The sequence below is a fragment of the Morus notabilis genome, unplaced genomic scaffold, assembly GCF_000414095.1.
Source record: "Morus notabilis unplaced genomic scaffold, ASM41409v2 Scaffold1428, whole genome shotgun sequence".
In the NCBI taxonomy this organism is placed as follows: Eukaryota; Viridiplantae; Streptophyta; class Magnoliopsida; order Rosales; family Moraceae; genus Morus; species Morus notabilis.
In genome coordinates this window covers 185,920-200,999 of record NW_010362485.1, presented here as the reverse complement: position 1 = coordinate 200,999, position 15,080 = coordinate 185,920, and the positions used below count along the sequence as shown (strand labels likewise).

Sequence of the window (15,080 nt, the reverse complement as noted above, 5' to 3'; positions counted from 1 at the left end):
ATCGGAAGAACTAAAGTTTTTTTCTTTTAGTCATTGATTTGTACGGTTACGAAAAGAATATCTCATTAAATTGAAAAGAAATCATTTAGGCCTCGTTCACTTCGCGGATTCGAGTTTTCAATTTGAGCTGAGATGTGATATTTTCTTAGAGCTTTTCACTATAGAAGAAAAAGTTAGATGTGACCATTTTTTAGAGCTTTTTACTGTAGAAACCTAAAACTGAAAACTCGAATCGGTGAAATGAACGAAGCCTTAAATTCTCTTAGAAGAAAAAGAAAAAAAAAATAGAATACCTTCATAAATAAGTGGAATGACAAGAGAGAGGGAATATTAACAGGATCATGCCCGAATTTATAATTGTTGAAAACTCACAATACAAATTTATATTTTAAAAATTATATTTTGACCCTTAATTTTTATAAAATTACATTTTGACACTAAATTTTTTAAAACTTCTATTTTAAGCTTTTCAAAATAACAATTTGACCCTAAAATTTTTCAAAAATTACATTTTCACCCTAAAATTTTACATTTTGACCCCTATACAATACGACATGACACCAAGCACCTATTGTATTATGATAATACAACACAATACAATATAACACAATATTTTTTTATAAACTAAAGAGAATAGACAACTAGTATCTAGATTTGCCAAGACATCCCAATTAAGTTGGCACCCCTCTATAAACCTATCCTCTACCAAGTCCAATATAACACAATATACCTCATATAATATAATACGAAACAAGCTAAACATGGCCTCAATATTTATGAGATTTTCTTCCTTAATGCGAGTGATCCACAAATCCCATACTATTGTCTATAAGATTTGCAATTACAGAAAGATAACTTCCATGAGTTCTTTTATTTGAGAAATATTTCTGCACACTACAAATAAAATAGTGAGAAAAAATGATAATAAAAAGGAGAAGAATATAGTTATTCTTATTTTCAAGTACACAATTTCTGATATTATTCATTATTACAAAACAAGCACAACATCATGACGATACCGAAGGTAAAGGGAATACTAGAACTAACAACTTCAAACAGGACAAAACCTGATATAAAGCCAGACTCACGTAAAAAAAAAAAAAAAGAAAGAAAGAAAGAAAGTCGACAAATGCAGACCCGAGAAAAGCGTTACCCAAACAAGCAACAACTTGCGGCGTAACTAATTTCGCAAAACAATTATTTATCCACCAGTACAACTAAATGATGGATTGAATACAAGATAACAAGTACACATGCATGCACAACGTAACACACAATACGCTTTGCTTTCGAGATATATAGCTAGCTAGATATATATTGCTAGGATGAATATCTTAACCTTCAAGATAGGAAAACGATCTTAATCCCACCAATGGTGACGTTGCCAGATTTGGGCACCAAAGTGACGAACACATTGTCATCATCTTCAGCTCCCACGTCCTCGAGCAACTCCGTTATTCCAAGCGTCAATTTTACGTTGGGCATCTTCTTCTTGTTTGTGGAGAAGTGCGGAACGGTGGTAAAACTTCCGGCAAACTCTGACTTGCCAGGCCCACTCTCGTCCTCGTCGTTTATGTAAACATCAAACTTCACTGCCTTAGTCATGTCAAAGTCGATCCCCTCAACCACCAACACTTCCTCCTCCTTTTCCTTCTCCGCCTTGCTCCTCTTGCCCTTCTTCGGCCTCGTCACCAACACTGTTGTCTTCTTCGTCAGTTTTATAGGGAAGTCGGTTAGCGGGGTAAAGCCACCGCGCGACTGATCCGCAGATCTTGTTTGCCTTCTTAACAGGGAAGAAGATTTTGCCCTTGGCTTGTTGTACAACCACGGAAGGTCGACATGTTCGTAGACATATCCGAGCATCCTAGTGTCGAGGCAGTCTCTGACCTTAACTCGGACGAGCTGCGCATTCTCATCGTAGAATAAAAACGTGGAGTTAAGCCAATCAGGGTGGGTGATGTCTCTATTATTTTTCCCCGGTAACGATTTCCAAATGCACCACATCCGGTCGACATTGCCGTGGAGAGCATAAAACATCGGATCTCGTCCCGCCGAGTAGAAGTTCCCCATGTCTTCACCATTCGGATTTTTCTCGCTCCCACTCCAAACGTGGATATTATTGTGGGGAGTACTTTCAATCGTGCCCATTTGGTTTACAAGCGCTTCCCCGCCCTTATATTCGCCGCCGAAGAATAGACATGGTTTTGTGGCACAAGACACCATTTGCCTATACATCGTGGCGAGATTATCCTCCACCAGCTGCTTATAAGGCTTTGGCGGTTTACAAAGATTAGCTTTGTCGTATTCGAGGTCGAGCCCATAGGGAGGCTGATGCTTAGGGCTTCGGTTTACATCATAGAGATCGGAGTTTGGATCGGAGGTGAACATGGCCGGCATTGTCATGCCGTCAGGATGGTCCCAGTTCCAAAACGGAATAGCGAAATCCGGGTCACCGATGAGCTTCCCTAAGATCCTCTCGTAGAAGTACAAGTACCAGCGGTGGAAGGGAAAGAAGAGCCAATTGAAATGGACTTGGAGTTCAACACCAGGATAGCCATCCTGGTCGTAGCCAAAGTTGCAGTAGGCACAATGAACATCAGCCTGTTGCTTGAAGCTCCGTGGGTCAGTGTCCTCCAAACCCCTCATCATACACAGGGCTTCGTTGTACTTGGCTATGTACTCCTTGTCAGCCTTGTGAGCCGGTGGTCTACCTCGCAACTTTGTAAAAGGTGGCGGCTTGTAATCTATGATATCTGAGCTTGATTTTGGCGCACAACATTTGTCGGGTAGGGGAGTGCCGTCCAGCAACTTCGGTTGGTTACAAATATTTGTGTCGGGTCCATTCACCGGATTGGCGAGGGCTAGAGGGTTGGATCCAAGCCCCGCCATGCCGAGACCGATGAGAACGTTCCTCCTCTCTACCTTTCCGAGTTGAGGCCGATATTGCGACGATGTCTCGTCGAAGCTTTGGTTGCTGCTGGCATGATTATTGCATGAGATTGACGATCTTCTAATTATATGGCTTTGTCTACGCTTGGTGTTGAGGGTTGTTTTGGTACGAGCGGGGAAGGGACATAGAGAAGTGGTGGTAGCGAGTGGTTGAGTGAGAACGAGAGATCCCATATTGCTGCTATGAAGTTTTTGGTTTGGACGCAATGCTATGATCTGGAGGAAAAGGGAGAGTCCCTTTTTTATAGTGAAATTCTTAAAATTAATCAATCGTGTTAATCAAATGATAACGGCTAATTAATAATAAATTTATGTTTTCGCAGACGGATTTCATTTATAGCTAGTGTTGCTTTGTACAAACTTAAATGTTTTAGGAAAAAGCAAAAAACGCAGATGAAAATTAAACACATTTTTGCATTCATTTTTGTCCTATGTTTGTCATGTAGCAGCTAACTAAGGGCTAATTTAGTATTGCTGTGGTTTTTACAATAATTGTTGTTAGTTGTGATAGGTGAAAAATCAGCTGTGATAAAAAACAGTTAAGTGTTTGGTAAATTGAATTTTAAAAGTGATGTCACTTTAATTAGAGTTGTGTTTAAATAATTGATAAATTATAATTCTAAATTGTTGTAGACTTTAAAATGACCATAAACATGGAGACAAATTGTGTTATATTTATATCATAAAAAGTTAATAAAATGATTTTTTTCTAAATTTTGCTATATAATTGCACCGACACGTTTTAGATTTTATGGGCCAATAGTATTTTAAGGATTTTCATGTGATTTTCTTCTCAAAACCCAATATAATATTTATGCAAATGAACATAAATTGTGAAAAATGTTGCAAAGCCCATTTCTTCAAACACCATTTACAAATATATATATATATACACACACATACATGTATATATTTCTTTCTTTGATGATATAAAAGAAGAGAGAGTTTCTGGAAAAAGTAAGGAGGGCAAATTTGATAATATAATTTTATTATTAAGTTATTTAGGTAGATTGATTATCCCGTATGAAAATGAACCTTTCATTTTCCTGAATTAATGAATTTCAAATGAGCCTATATAGGTCATAATGCAGTAAATTAATATCTGATCACTTTATACACACACACACACACACACATATATATATATATATATATATATATATGTATGTGTGTGCATCGTTTTTTTGAAATTAATGAATATCAAATGAACCTAGTCATAATGCACTAGATTTATATCTCATTACACGTTTCACAATATATGTATGCATATTTGATTAGCAAAAGAAATATATGTATGCATATATACATATATATATATATATATATATATATATATGTATTCCTGTATGAAAACCTTTCATTTTCCTAAAATTAATGAACGTTAAATGAGTCTCACGTTATCCTGAAATTTTAATTTTTCGTCCACTACAATCTAACTCTGAACGTGGGCCAACTTTAAGGGCCGGCATAACATGTCAAATTTTAAAGAATGACATGTCAAATTTTAAAGAATGACATGTCAAATTTTAATGAAGTCATGTCATGATATGAGCATCTACCAACATGTTAACATAATGTAAAAACAAAAGGGATCTCTCTCAGCGAGTCAGAATATCATTTCTCTACCTCCCCAACTGCTTTGCACATATTTTTATTGTTATTAATGCTTTGCAGAGGACGTTGGTACAAATGATTGGAACTCCTCATGCCCATTTTCTCATTTTAATTGGTCACTTTACTCTTAATACTATTGGAGAGAAAATCTAGTTATCCCTAGATTATTATATAGAAGAGTTAAATATGGTAGGTAGCAATTACATTGCAAAAACACACGTGATTCCCATGTTATTGACTCTCTTTTCTTTCTCTAGCAAGTTGTCTGTGGCCCATTGTAGTACCCAAACTTTTTGAACAACTTCCAGCTTTGTAATTAAGGAGTTATCATGAGGTTAAGTTTTGCGTAAGATTAGAAAGGGAATCAGAATGATTTTTAGTTCAAGGTTTCATTTAGAGACCTTAAACTTTGAAATTTGTAATCCCAAATGTTTATATAAGGATTGTTCCGTAAAAAGGATTATTATTTTTCTGTCTTATATATTTTATTCTAGTTAAGTTAACATTTCTTTCGAATTGATAGATTATTACATCTATAAATTCTGCCCTATTCTAATTCATTTAGGCCTACAAACAGCAAAGTTGAAACCACTGTACTGTATATAATTTGTGGTTATATGCATAATCCCTCAATTCACACATGATTCGAGTCCATCTTGTGATGCTGATGACTCCAAAGGGCCCAAGTCCCCAAAGTCGAAGAGCAGCGGAATCAAAAGGACGCACATGTGATGTTGAAATATGTATCTTATTTTAAAGTGTTTTCTGATTTTTCAAAACATGTCAAAACACTCTTGATATATAGAAAATCATTCAAAATACTCTTTTCATCCATCTATGTGTATCATTTGAATAGAAAATACACACATAACAGTTGAAATGAGTATTTAAAAGTTAATTAAAGATATTTAACTCATAAAAACTAATAATATTAAATATTAAATAAAATAAAATGACTAAGTATTAAAAAATACTAAAGAATCACAAACTAATAATACTGAGACTTACTTTTAAATAATAAAGTAGTAGCTTCGGCTTTTCACAAAATAATAATAATTTAAACCAATAGACCTAGTAGGTCCAATAATTACTTTCGAATAGGTTGGGGTGTTTAAGAGAGTTTTTATTTTTATTTTTGTCAATTAAAGATAAATCAACGCTATAACTCTTCAATAAATATTTAGAATAATATTTTTAAATAACTTAAATGAGTCACAATGATTTTAAGTCTTATAAGAAGCAATAAGTTCATAATTATGTGTTATTCAAACTTTAACAACGTTTGATTCATTAATTCAAAATCATAATTTAAAATTATTTTTGATTTATATGTATTTTTTATGAAAAAAATATTATAACGAATCACGAATTATAATTCAAATTATGACACGAATACACTAACTAAACGCATCTTAGAGACTAACCACAATAACCAAAAGCTTAAATATGAAATTCTTTTTCACACAAAAACAAAAATTCTGAGGCCATCTGAGCTGGCTCTAGATGTGTGGGCTCGCCAGGGCTGGGCGGCGCAGGTAGGTTGGGTGCGGAGGCGGAGCTTGCGTTCACGGGAGGATGGGTGAGCCACTGTCAGTTTTGGGCTTTTCATGGGGAAAAGGGCTTTGTTTGGTTTACTGGTGGGAACTGGATCGGAATTTTTCTGGTGGGAACTTGATCGGAACATTTAAGCTTGTCGCTCATGGTTATTATGGGGAGGCGTCATGGGAACTTGATCGGAATTTTTTTTTTTTTTTTTTTAGTCATTATTTGTACGGTTACGAAAAGAATATCTCATTAAATTGAAAAGAAATCATTTAAATTCTCTTAGAAGAAAAAGAAAAAAATAGAATACCTTTAGAAAAATATGAATTTGAAATGTACAGAAAGTTTTATTCTTGGTTCAAGAGAGAAAAATGAGGAACGGTGAGGGTGAGGATGGGCTGATGGCTGTGGGGTATAGCAGAAGATAAAAGATTTTTTTAAAAAAAAATTGTTTTGTGGTTCCCCGACAATTAATGCTATCATTGCCCAACTATTGAGGGCACCATAGGTTCCCCTAACTTTATTCTTTCGCCTTAACATATATGACATGTCTACTTTGAGGTATGAGTGTGAAATGGGATTGGTGGGTCCAAAATTAAATTTGAAATTGAAGAATCACATTAGCAATCTCATGTTCCCTTTAAATTAAGACTCTCCTTCATGACATTGATATGAAATTACTATCTTAATCCTAGTTTATTTATGAATATAAAATTAAAAATAAATTAAAAAGTAATAATTACAACTTATATTTATAATTTTATTTGCCTAGTATTATAATAAGAATATGATCATTTCGTTAGTTCGAATTATAATTCAAGTTTTTACTACAATATTTTCTCTTATAAAAATTTAAATTCATCTTTTCCTGCTATAATATTTTTTTCTCACATAAACTCATTTTTTAACTCAAGTTCTTAACTAGAATAGTGAAAGGAATGGGGCCTTAGTCTAAATATTGCTAACTTTAATGCAATAAATATATACTTTATTTTATTTATTAAAATTAATGATATATTTTAATTTGGAGTGATTCTAATTTCGAATCATGCACTAAGTAAATAATTGAATTTATTTTTTAACTCAAGTTTTCAACTAGAGAAATAAATGGGTCTTAGTATAACTATTGCTAACTTTAATATAAAAATATGTTCTTTATTTTATTTATTAAAATTAATATTATATTTTAATTTAGAGTGATTCTAATTTTGAATCATACACTAAATAAATAATTTATTCTAATTTTGATTTCTCACTCTAAATTTTACTTATTCTGAATCTTATGCACTCTAATTTATATCTAATCCGACTACCTGTAGGTAAACATACGAGTAGTGTATACCATCTTTAATTGAATCCAAGATAGAATTACATGAAGGTGACAATTCCAAGAAACCCAAAAACTGTAAATTAACGAGAAGATGGAATTCTCGAGATTCTGTTAAGTCAAATTAGTTAATTGATTATAGTCTGAAAATCCTAGGACAAACGTTGTTTGACCGTGTTGGCCTATTTTGCCATTGGTTTTGCAACTCTCAAAAAGAAAATTCTCTTCCTCCGATGTTCAAAGTTTGCCAAGACGTTGTTATGAGTCCCACAAATTATGTGTGCGAGATTTTTAAATCCTTGGTTTTACTTTCAACCGTTGTGAATTTCTAAGAAGAAATCTAATTAGTTTTAATGAAAAGGACCATACGATTTTTAGAATGATGCTAATCACAAATCAGATACATTTGATGTTTATGAAATTAATAATTTTTAGAGAGATGTAGTAAAGAAAATCATACCATTCAGAACATATATCTTATTAGAGCACTGTACATTATAATAATACATTAATATATAATGTTTGATGTAACTATTATATTATATAAATTAATATGGATGGTAAATTAATGCGGTTTATGTCGTATTATAAAATACAACTCATTTTGGCGTATTATATTGTATTATTTATAATGGATCGGTCGGGTCGAAATAGGATCATGCCAGAATTTATAATTGTTGAAGAGTCAGAATGCAAATCCGTCAATTCACACATGATTCGAGTCCATCTTGTGATGTTGATGACTCCAAAGGGCCCAAGTCCCCAAAGTCGAAGAGCAGCAATGCAAATCCGTCAATTCACACATGATTCGAGTCCATCTTGTGATGTTGATGACTCCAAAGGGCCCAAGTCCCCAAAGTCGAAGAGCAGCGGAATCAAGGACGCACATGATGTCGGCAGTCATACCAAGCTTCACACCTTCACAAACTCATCCCGCACATGATGTCGGCAGTCGTACCAAGCATCCCACACATGATGTTGGCAATCGTACCAAGCTTCACACCTTCACAAACTCATCCCTAAGAACACCCACAATCCCAACCTTTGGTAGACCATCGTCCAATGACCCACCTAGAGGCTGTCCCTTGAGGAAGCAAGTGTTTTGATAGAAGACCTTATAGCAGAGCCAACCCTAGAGAGCAGGGAATAGAGATCTCTCCCCAACAATTTCCCTTACTATAATTACCAAAAAAATAAAATAAAACATGATAATATCTTTGAATTTTTTTTATTAGTGTCATTGAAACAAATAACCTGAAGAATAACGACACTAGAGATTGAGTTATAGCTGGCATATAGTGCGTACTAGCGTGTTTCTATGCTTTGAAAATTCTACCGGAGATACTGGTTAATGCCGGATAGAGTTTGGCCAACTGGTTTAACATCATCATCTAGTATTTGGTATGAACTTAATCATAGTTATGGCCTCGTTCATTTCATCGATTCGAGTTTAAAATTTGAATTTTACTGCAGTAAAAAACTCTAAAAAATAATTACATTTAACTTTTTTACTAGAGTAAAAAATTCTCACATAAAGTAACGTCTCAATTCGAATCAGCGAACTAAATAGACCATATATGTGCGCAAATTGTTTTTAATTCTTTTGGCTTTCTTTGAAAAGTACTACAACTGTACAACTTATGTTAATTAAGATCTTACATTTGTCAACGATGTATGAATGAATATATTTAAAGAGTAAGCTATACTAATTAATGAAATCTAATAATAATAATAATAAAGAGAATCCGAAACGAACAATAATGAACAGAGCAAAAAGGGAAGAAAAAAAGTGTTTCCTTTGTACATTTATTGGACTAATGAAGCAAACTTCGCTCACTTCATCAGCACATAGAATTAACCTCAGAGAGGAAAGTGATAAGAGCAGAGAGCGAAGAAAAATGTAGAAATGCTCTCATTAGCGAAAAGCTCAACTAACTTAGATACAAAACATCATAGGCTAATTCATGAAAATGAATAGTAACCGACATCTTGTTACAATTACAAGCCAAGTAAAGTCTCAATAATTCTCCTCAGATGAGACGGCGACTTAGTCACAGTAAATTTACCTCTAAGAAGAACAAAACGAGACTCAAACAAGAGCTTGGTCAGCAATTTGAAAATGAAATCAATATAGTGATAATTTGATTCTTCATCGCCAGATAATCTCTTGCCGGGAAATATCTGATATCAATCTCTTTGGTAACAATCTAATGATCAACGACGTCAAAAATATTTTGTCTGAGAGTGAAACACCGGATTGGGGGTAGGCATCCAGGGCCGTCTCGAGTAATTTGGGGGCCTTGAGCAAAAACCCTTTTTGGGGCCTTTTTAATAAATAATAATAATAATAATAATAAACCTATACAGAACTTAATAAAAATTTAAAACTATTTTTATTAGAAAGGAGCACCATTTAAAGCGTTAATAATAATTAAGAGAATAAAAGTTAATTTGATGTACAAAGAGGCCTTATTAGGGTAATTAGGTACTACTATATATTGAAAGAAAAGAGTGTGGTACCTCTCAAAAAACAATATTTTAAAAACAGTCATTTGAGTGCATAATTAGGGCAATTTATAATTATTAGAAATTTTTTTAACATTTAACTCAAATAATACTCAAATTTTGGGTTATTTTGTTCCAGCTCTCAAAAATTTATTGTTGTTTTTCATTCTCCAAAATTTTTGACTTTTTTTTTTTTTTTGGTGAAACTTTAATTTAACATATTAAATTGGATAACAACTACAAAAGAAAAATATCATTGGGGGCCTTAGGCAACTACTCAAGTGGCCTAAGGTTGAGCCGGTTATAGGCATCTCGCACCAATATTGTCGAACCACAGATCTGCATAAGAGTCAAACTTAACATGCATTTCTTCCTGTTCATAGATCCGCAAAACCCGCGGGTCTAATCCACCCCTCTCTTAATCTAATTTGAAAAATATAATTTTTAATTTTTTTTTTTCAGCACATTCAATGTTTGGCCCGAAATTTTAGAACGGGGTGTAGGTTGGGCCTATAATGGCCGCACACTCCAATCTAACTCGCACTCTAACTTGCTTGCTTTAATATCTAACCCTAGAGAGACAACTCATTTCTACTCTCTAGTTTTTTCATGTTTGAATTAAGTTTCTATGTTTGTTTTATGTTAAGACTAATTTATGAATGTAGACTAATTTATGTTTGATTTATGTTTGATGTTAGATGGACTACTTTGCTTCATATTTGATGTTGGATTGAACTTTGAATTTCTATTTGTTTGAACTTTGAATGTTGGAGTTATTATTTCTATTTGATGGTAAACTTTGAATGTTGGATTGAACTTTGAGTTTTTTATTCTTTGAATGTTGAAATTGGCAACCCAATCCACCCCGCACCATCCCAACCCAACCCAAACATTATTGGGTTGTGAAATTTTTCTAACATCGTTGGAGTCAAATATGTGCAACCCGTACCCTTTAAGATGGGAGAAGAAAAAACCATATCGTATATCAACCCTACCCATGAACAATCCTAATTCTTCCTAGTACTGTTTAAGACATGATTAATTGAATAAACACAAACTTGAAGACAACACAAATAAAAAAATTTCACTATCACTAACTCCTTTTTGATTAGTGATGGATCCACTTTACTCTTAAAATGGCGAACGCAGCAAGTTGATTATTGACGGACTTGTTTGAGGGGAATACACTTAAATTTTGCCCAAAACGATAGTAATTTGTAAATCGAATATTATGCTTTTTTTCTAAACTGGTTTCTTTGTTGTCATATGATTCATGAATCCACTACTTTTGGTCACAACAATGGCATCTTATTCACACCAATAAATAACGTCCACTTCAAAAAATTTGTTACTATCATTGTCATCAACTAGGCTAACGGGAAAAACTTAACGGGGGAAAAAATCATCAAGTTTGAAAAATCTTTTGTTACTTCTTTTTTAAAGCTTTCTAAATACTGTTCATCGAATCATAGCCTTAACGTGTAAGCAATGTTATTTTTAATAACATTAAAAAAGTTGTATTCTTTACCGTCCCAATATTGTAAAAGTCTATATTCTCCTTCTCTCTCTCAAAAAAAAAAAAAAAAAAAAGACAATACATAAATCTAGATATTCCTCTACTATTTAACCAATAGTACTAAACGTTTCAAGAAGAGCAGTTACTTTTTATTTTTTATTTTTTTGATACTGTCATTTCATATTTTTCAATTAATTATAATTAATAGTTAACAATAATCATAATGGATTCTATAATTTTTAAATAGAAAAATGACTAGTCTTACGGACATCAATTCTAATCTCAATTATTTTGTATCAATTTATGTGGCATAGACTTATCTTTTTATTAGTAAATGTAGTCACTTATTATTACTTAACGTGACAATCTTTTAAATAACTACTAATAAAATGATGAAAACTCACATACCTCTTAAATTATTACAAAAATATTGAAATTAGAGTAGTGTCCCTATCATTATTCTTTATATACATTTATATATATTGACATAACAATAACATAAGAGAAAATGATCAAAATATGTATTATATAGAAATTGTATCTTTCGACCTTGGAGTGTGAAAATGGAAGGAATTTTTAGTAATGATGCTTAGATTGTTTCTGAAATTCAGTTTGTTTATTTTTATATAAAAAATAAAATTAGTGTGTTTTTAAAAATGTGTATTAAGTTATATCTTAAAAAATGAAAATAGAAAAATAGAATGTAAAAATAACTTTTAACCATTTTGTATTTTATTAACAAAAATCATATTTATTTTTTTTCATTTTCATTTTCAAAACATTTACTAATTCAACACTATTTAAAAAAATATATTTTCATATCTCATGCCTCAAAAATATAAAAAAACATTTTAAAAAACGAATGAAAATGATACCAAACAGCACGAAAGTTTTTATATTATTAGAAAGTTCGTATATAGCATTCCGCTTATTAGATGGTTCATATATAGCATTCCTCTTATTCTTAATTTTTCTTAATATTTACCAAAAAAAAAGGAGAAAGAGAGAAATAGGCTAAGACTTGAGATGAATTAAAATTAATAGGCCAATAGTTTATATAAGTTAATAAATATGTCAAATTACTGTTTTCGTCTATAACTTGTCTAGTTATGAACCATAACTTGACAAGTTATTGTCCATAAATCACGATTTTTATCCATAACTTGTCTGGCTATGAACCATAACTTGACAAGTTTATCCATAACTTATCTGATTATGAACCATAACTTAACAAGTTATGACCTATTAATTTCTATAACTAAAAGTTGGCCTATAGCATTCCTCTTATTAGATGGCTCATATATAGCATTCCTCTTATTCTTAATTTTTCTTAATATTTACTAAAAAAAAGAGAGAAAGAAGAAAATATGCCAAGACTTGAGATGAATTAAAATTAATAAGCCAATAGTTTACATAAGTTAATAAATATGTCAAATTATTGTTTTCTATTTTCTACTATTTCTGGAAAAAAAAAAGTATAAATTCAAGGAAATGTTAAGAAGGGCTTTAGTGTAAGCGGACAAAGTGCGAAAAAAATGGATAAATTTTACTTTTGCCTCGCGAACTATAATAACATTATCAGTTTACTCTCTAAACTTTAAAACCAGTTTATATGCCCCCAAACTATTAAACGTTACTGATTTTGCCCTTTCCGTCCATTAAATTGATGGAATAGCTGATATGGCAACATTTTCTGGGGTGGTTAAATTATATACCACCATCTGAATGCCTTTTCCCACCAAATTAGCTTCTTTTTTTTTTTTAATTTCCTCTGGTTTTTGACAAAAACAAGGGTTTCTTCTTCCCTTTGTTCCATATCAGTGCTTCTTCCAAATTGGTATCTCTGAGGTTGGTTAGGGTAAAAAAAACTTCAAAATTTGGAAGACTTATGGCAAGTAGTAGCCAACAGTGTTCAAGATCAAGCAATAAACACGAGTTAAGCTCTGAATTTAGTAGAGAAGAGACTGAATCAAAAAGGTCTACGCTTTATAAATGTAAGCTTGAACTGGTAATTCGGACTGCAAGAACACAAGAGAACCCCGGTTCTATGGTTGTGCCAAATATAAGGTTAGATATTTTTTGCCTCCTCAAGTTTTAAGATTTGTGAAATTTATTTGTTGAACTTTTTGGACCTTAATTTTTGTAGAAAGACGTTAATCCAGGGTGTGGGCGTCTCATTGGATCGACCCTGCTCTGATGACGATTAATTTAGTTAATAGTTAAAGCCATTGAGGAAGAAATTGAGAAGTTGCAAAAAATATGTATGAGAAAAGAAGATGATATGACGGCAGTACAAGTGGAAATATTGAGAAAGGATAGTAAGCGCCGTTTAGTTCGCTTATTTAAGTTTTTAATCTGAGTTAAGATGTGATTTTATGTGAGAATTTTTACTGTAATAAAAAAGTTAAATATGAATGTTTCTGAGAACATTTTACTGTAATAAAACTCAAATTTTAAACTCAAAAATTTTAACCACAAACCATACCAAAACTTGTAGCATTATACATACTAACACATAAATATCAACTAACATTCAAAAATCCATCATATTTTCACATTACACAAAATTATTAAGAGAAAAACTCACTATAATCAGGTACAAAATTCTTCTCCCATCATTACCCATAGTATTCATCACTTTTACAAGTGATTCTCCACAAACTTAGCTTAGATCTCAAAATAGCAACATCCTCTGTGTGCACTATTAAGATTTGAAAATAGTTTTCTCACGATTTTTCTAAATGTGATGTCTGAGGAGTATAGTTTTTTGATAAAAAGTCTTAGGAGTATATATGGGCTTCGTTCCTTCTACCGATTTGAGTTTTCAGTTTTAGATTTTTACAGTTAAAAACTCTCAAAAAATATCACATCTAATTTTTTTTGCTACAGTTAAAAACTCTCAAAAAATGTTACATCTTAACTCGAATTAAAACTTAAATCTGCGAAACGAACGAGACCATAATTTCACTGATCTCAAATTCACTTGAGACAAAATTACTTCCTTACCCTTCAATCTCCCTCAAAATCAAGTCAGCTTAAATTAGACGGCAATAGACAGAAGGACAAAATCAATAACATCTAATAGTTTAGGAGGCATATAGACCACTTTTTAAATTTTGGGAGTAAATTGACAGCGTTACTATAAATTAGGGAGCAAAAGTAAAATTTATCAACAAAAAAAAAAAATGCTGCGGGAGTTGTAAGCTCTATCCTAAACTAGTATTTTCTTTTATTTTCGGAACTTTCCCTTTCATATTTCATTGTTCATCATAGTTTGATCCAATAAAAAATATATTATCTGGGTTTAAGCCAAGGTGACTTTTGAAGTCCCTGAGAGAGAGATAGAGATTAGAAAGAGAAAGGGGAGAGAGAGAGAGAGAGTTGTGGGGGGTTTTGAGCATTTGAAGCAATGGCTTCAACGCTGGTACTGGTTGTTGTGTTTGTGCTTGATTTAATTGCTTTTGCGCTTGCTGTTGCTGCTGAGCAGAGGAGGAGTACTGTGAGTTTCTGTTTCCCTGATTTTCCTTTCTGTTCTTTTTCTTTTTTTCCTGGAAAATTTTTCTGCTTTGTTTTCTACCTTTGATTTGTAGATGCAGATTTTTTTTTTTTTTTTGGGGGGGCAGATTT

At 32.5% G+C, this 15,080-nt stretch overlaps 2 protein-coding genes across 2 annotated transcripts in view; one reads left to right on the top strand and one right to left on the bottom strand.

The window, feature by feature from the left end:
* Positions 1-948: 948 nt before the first annotated feature.
* On the bottom strand, positions 949-3,146 carry LOC21395351 (polyphenol oxidase, chloroplastic). Its single transcript, XM_010102263.2, has one exon. It carries the CDS (start codon positions 3,121-3,123, stop codon positions 1,342-1,344), a length of 1,782 nt encoding a protein of 593 aa, XP_010100565.1. The 5' UTR covers positions 3,124-3,146; the 3' UTR covers positions 949-1,341.
* An 11,487-nt stretch (positions 3,147-14,633) lies between these two features.
* The window catches only part of LOC21395350, a 3,458-nt gene continuing 3,011 nt past the window's right edge, over positions 14,634-15,080 (top strand). Inside the window, exon 1 of the mRNA XM_010102262.2 lies at positions 14,634-14,952. Coding sequence (XP_010100564.1) covers positions 14,863-14,952 — 90 coding nt within the window. The 5' untranslated portion in view covers positions 14,634-14,862. The remainder of the gene's footprint in view (positions 14,953-15,080) is intronic.

What these genes read in the sequence shown, in the direction of transcription:
- LOC21395351 (XM_010102263.2), bottom strand. Translation starts at nt 3,123, where the DNA reads ATGGGATCTCTCGTTCTCACTCAACCACTCGCTACCACCACTTCTCTA.